General features: G+C 38.4%; 1 protein-coding gene across 1 annotated transcript; it reads left to right on the plus strand.

Annotated features, from left to right (window-relative positions):
• The first annotated feature begins 300 nt into the window (after positions 1 to 300).
• Positions 301 to 2,906, plus strand: lyrm7 (LYR motif containing 7). The gene is made up of 5 exons (XM_021601567.2): positions 301 to 474; positions 797 to 869; positions 1,501 to 1,571; positions 1,914 to 1,995; positions 2,212 to 2,906. Exons 1-5 carry the CDS (start codon positions 457 to 459, stop codon positions 2,337 to 2,339), a joined length of 372 nt encoding a protein of 123 aa, XP_021457242.2. The 5' UTR covers positions 301 to 456; the 3' UTR covers positions 2,340 to 2,906.
• The last annotated feature ends 803 nt before the right edge of the window (positions 2,907 to 3,709 follow it).

A 3,709-nucleotide genomic window follows, 5' to 3' on the forward strand; every position in this document is an offset into this window, starting at 1 on the left:
TGCACCAACCACTACATTCACCGTACGGGTCAGTCTGCGTGCACCAACCACTACATTCACCATACGGGTCAGTCTGCGTGCACCAACCACTACATTCACCATACGGGTCAGTCGGCGTGCACCAACCACTACATTCACCCTACCCAAATATACAAGACACAATTATCACAACATAGGTTGTAATATGGCTTTTTTGCTGGCTTGGCTTCCCCAGTGATTTTACCCACGCACTGCTGCTGCTCCAACAGGGTCAACGGGAAGGATCCGTCAATGAAGTTGGAACTCCCACCCAGTTGACCACATGAAAATGGATGGATCCCTCACTGGCGCTGCCCATACAAGTTCGGCCTTTTGGCCACTAGAGGCCTCTATCATTCTTCATGATCCCATACGCTCTCTAATGCTGCATCGTGCCTGTATTGCTTACTGTCGAGTCGGTTCAATTGTAAAGTCAAGATGGCTTCTCGTTTGAAGGTGATTGTTAAAACGTTAAGATTTTGGCATGTTTTTGTATTATATATTGCTTCCAGAGCATTTGATTTTTATACGACTGAAAACAATTTAAAAATAGTAATTTTTGTTCATCTGGATAGCCGTATAAGATAAACCAGCTCACATGTTTTAGCATTTGAACTAGCTAGCAAGCTAGTAAACTAGCCTAGCTGGCTATATTAACAAACTTACCTAGTCCTAGGCTTGGCCATCTTTGAAGGTAATGAATAATTGTTTGTAGTGTTATCGTATTGCAATAGAGATTGTGGTATGATAAAGGTTATTTCATCGTTTCTTTACATAGGTCCTCAGAGTGTTCAAAGCACTGCACAGAACAAGAATGGAGTTGTTCAAAGAAGATACCAGAGCATTGACAGGTAGTTAGTTGGCTATTATCAAATGAGTTGCTAGATAGTAGACAGTTGATTATTTGTAATAAGTGGAATCAGTTGTGTAGTGCTAAATATATGGTCATGTTACGCATACAAAACATTAAGAACACCTGCTCTTTCCATGACAGACTGACCAGGTGAATCCAGGTGAAAGCTATGATCTCTTATTGATGTTACTTCAATCATTGTAGATGAAGGGGATGATACAGGTTAAATAAAATAAAAATGTTAAAGCCTTTGAGAGACTGAGTGTGTATGTGTGGGGTGAATGGGCAAGACAAAATATTTAAGTGCCTTTGAACGGGGTATGGTAGTAGGTGCCAGGCGCACCGGATTGTGTTAAGAACTGCAACGCTGCTGCATAGTATGGCTCAATCAAACCACATGTCAACAAACTCTGTCCGTGCATTTGTGACAAATTGAACAAAATCGTTGCATTGTCATGCAAAATGTCAAAATAGCTGCAGCAAAATCTAGCATTTTACACCGCAAATATCACAAAAAATATATATATTTGAAATCCTGGAGGGATTGACTATATACGATATGTGTAGTAGCAGTGACTGTAACAGCTGTTTGACCTGACTAGCTTTTATTTGTAATTTTTATGTTCAAGCTGCAAGACGAAAGATAAATGAGGAATTCAGGAAAAACAAAAATGAGACTTCGGAGGAAAACATCAGTCAGGTATAGTAGGCTTTGCATTCATTCATCAGGAAAGGGGATTCTTATCGATGATATGAGCTAGCACTCTTGGTTCAAAGCTTAGTCGACATATCCAGCATACATATTGATAACTGGTATGTGGTATTGTTAAACATACACTTGTTTTAACAGTTTTTCCTAGCCACCGTGCTTCTACATCTGCATTGCTTGCTGTTTTTGGGGGTTTTAGGCTGGGTTTCTGTACAGCACTTTGTGACATCGGCTGATGTAAAAAGGGCTTTATAAATACATTTGATTTGATTGATGTGTCTAGAGACTGAGCACAATAGAGAGATTGTTCATATTTCTACTGTATTTTTCCAGATGATTAAAATGGCCGCTGGTGTGGAAGTGTTTCTTCGTCAAGATGTCGTACAAGCCGAGCATGTAGCTGAAGATAGGATTCGTAAGTTATTTTATTTTTAAACAATCAAGTCTAATACATCAAGAAAAGGAAAACATTTTTTTGCTATATTTTTTTTGCCACGTTGGGTAATGAGAAACACAACAATTACAGCAGTCATATATAAGAACGATATGAATAGGGGTTTAGGCTATGCCCACAAGGGGTTTGTTATTCACATTTAGCCTCCAGTGTTTCCTGTGTCTTTTCATTTCACAGAACTCCGACCTAGAGAGAGCCTTCTTCTGGAAAACGTACCGTACTGCGATACACCTAGAAAAAGATCTTCTTCCAACAATGCACCAAAACAAAGTTGTAATGATGCACCAATTACACGATGTGAATGACCAACAATAACAGCTGAAGACTTTATTTCTCACTCCTCTGGAAGAATTTAAGTGTAATTCGAGACATCAATTATAGAACAGACAGTATGTAATTGTATGATGTGTGTGTGTGTGGGGGGGGGGGTTAAGAGTTTGTCATACAAATGTGGAAGCTGTAGATTTGGCTTTGAAAGGTCAAAGGTGAAATTCATTGTAAATTCAATGCATATTATTTTGTTTGCTGCTATATATGTTGATTTCTTGTTGAATGAATGACTGTTAATGCCATAACTGAGTTGTGTTATATGACTTTGAGAACAGTACCAGATTTCGTATCGTAATACTCGATACCAAAAAGATACCAAGGGAAAAACAGAATGTGTATTAGCCATTAGTCACGGAATGGCACTTGATCCAGACAAATCTTTTGAGTTCAGAATCATTACATTTGAATTGTTATATATGTTTTTATGTATGCATTAATTAATCAACTACACTCATACAAACAATGTGACTTGTCTTTTGATAATCTGGGTAAATCAAAGTGTAGCCTAGGCCTATTTACAATACAGATTAATGCATATTCAATAGAAGTGTGTGCATGCATTGAGTTATTGAGCTTGTTTTGGCTGATTTCATGGAAAACAATCGGTTTCCCTTCAATTTGGGACTCGTTTTATTGTACTGATCAACATTGTATAGAAGAAGAAATATCTAATTTTATAAAAGTGCGCGCGCTAAAACCATTTTAGATAATTCCATTGGTCGTTAAGTGAATTCTCCACTCACCCGGGGCACCGTGCCATGAAAAAAGGAACTAACACTCAGGTTCGGGATCGAGCAAAGATGATCTTAACTGGGAGAGACGTGACGAATAATGATTCAGATGACTATAGGCTTTGAAGTCAGTTATATTTGGTGTTATGGTTTGCAAGCAAGGTGCGAATTACACCTTGATATCTTGACGAACATTTTTTACGGGCCTGAAAATGAATTATCTTTTGATGTGGCATGAATAGTTCCAGTTCACGTACCAGTTATCAATATGTATGCTGGATATGCAGACTAAGCTTTGAACCAAGAGCGCTAGTTTACATCATCAAACTAATGGACATGGTTGCCGTGTTTGCATTATTCAAGCGTGTTAACGTCTGTACACGTCTGTGATCCTCTCAATCAGTAGACGACGCCAGTGACCACAGGTTATGCTGCTTGCATAATAAGTGGGAAACTCGGAAAATACTTGTAAAATACTTGTCCACGTGTTTTGAACTCGTTGATAACGCAGATTAGTTCATGGCAAACAAGCTGCAACAACCGTCAAATAAAAGTACAGATATCATCTTCGTAAACAAATGAAAAGATTGTATTTTATCGTGTTTTTTTTGTGG

The sequence above is a fragment of the Oncorhynchus mykiss genome, chromosome 5 (assembly GCF_013265735.2).
Source record: "Oncorhynchus mykiss isolate Arlee chromosome 5, USDA_OmykA_1.1, whole genome shotgun sequence".
NCBI classification, from domain to species: Eukaryota; Metazoa; Chordata; class Actinopteri; order Salmoniformes; family Salmonidae; genus Oncorhynchus; species Oncorhynchus mykiss.

Coding starts and splice junctions, on each gene's coding strand:
- lyrm7 (XM_021601567.2), top strand. Junction 870..1,500: donor AGATACCAGAGCATTGACAG/GTAGTTAGTTGG, acceptor TTTATGTTCAAG/CTGCAAGACGAAAGATAAAT. Junction 1,572..1,913: donor CGGAGGAAAACATCAGTCAG/GTATAGTAGGCT, acceptor GTATTTTTCCAG/ATGATTAAAATGGCCGCTGG.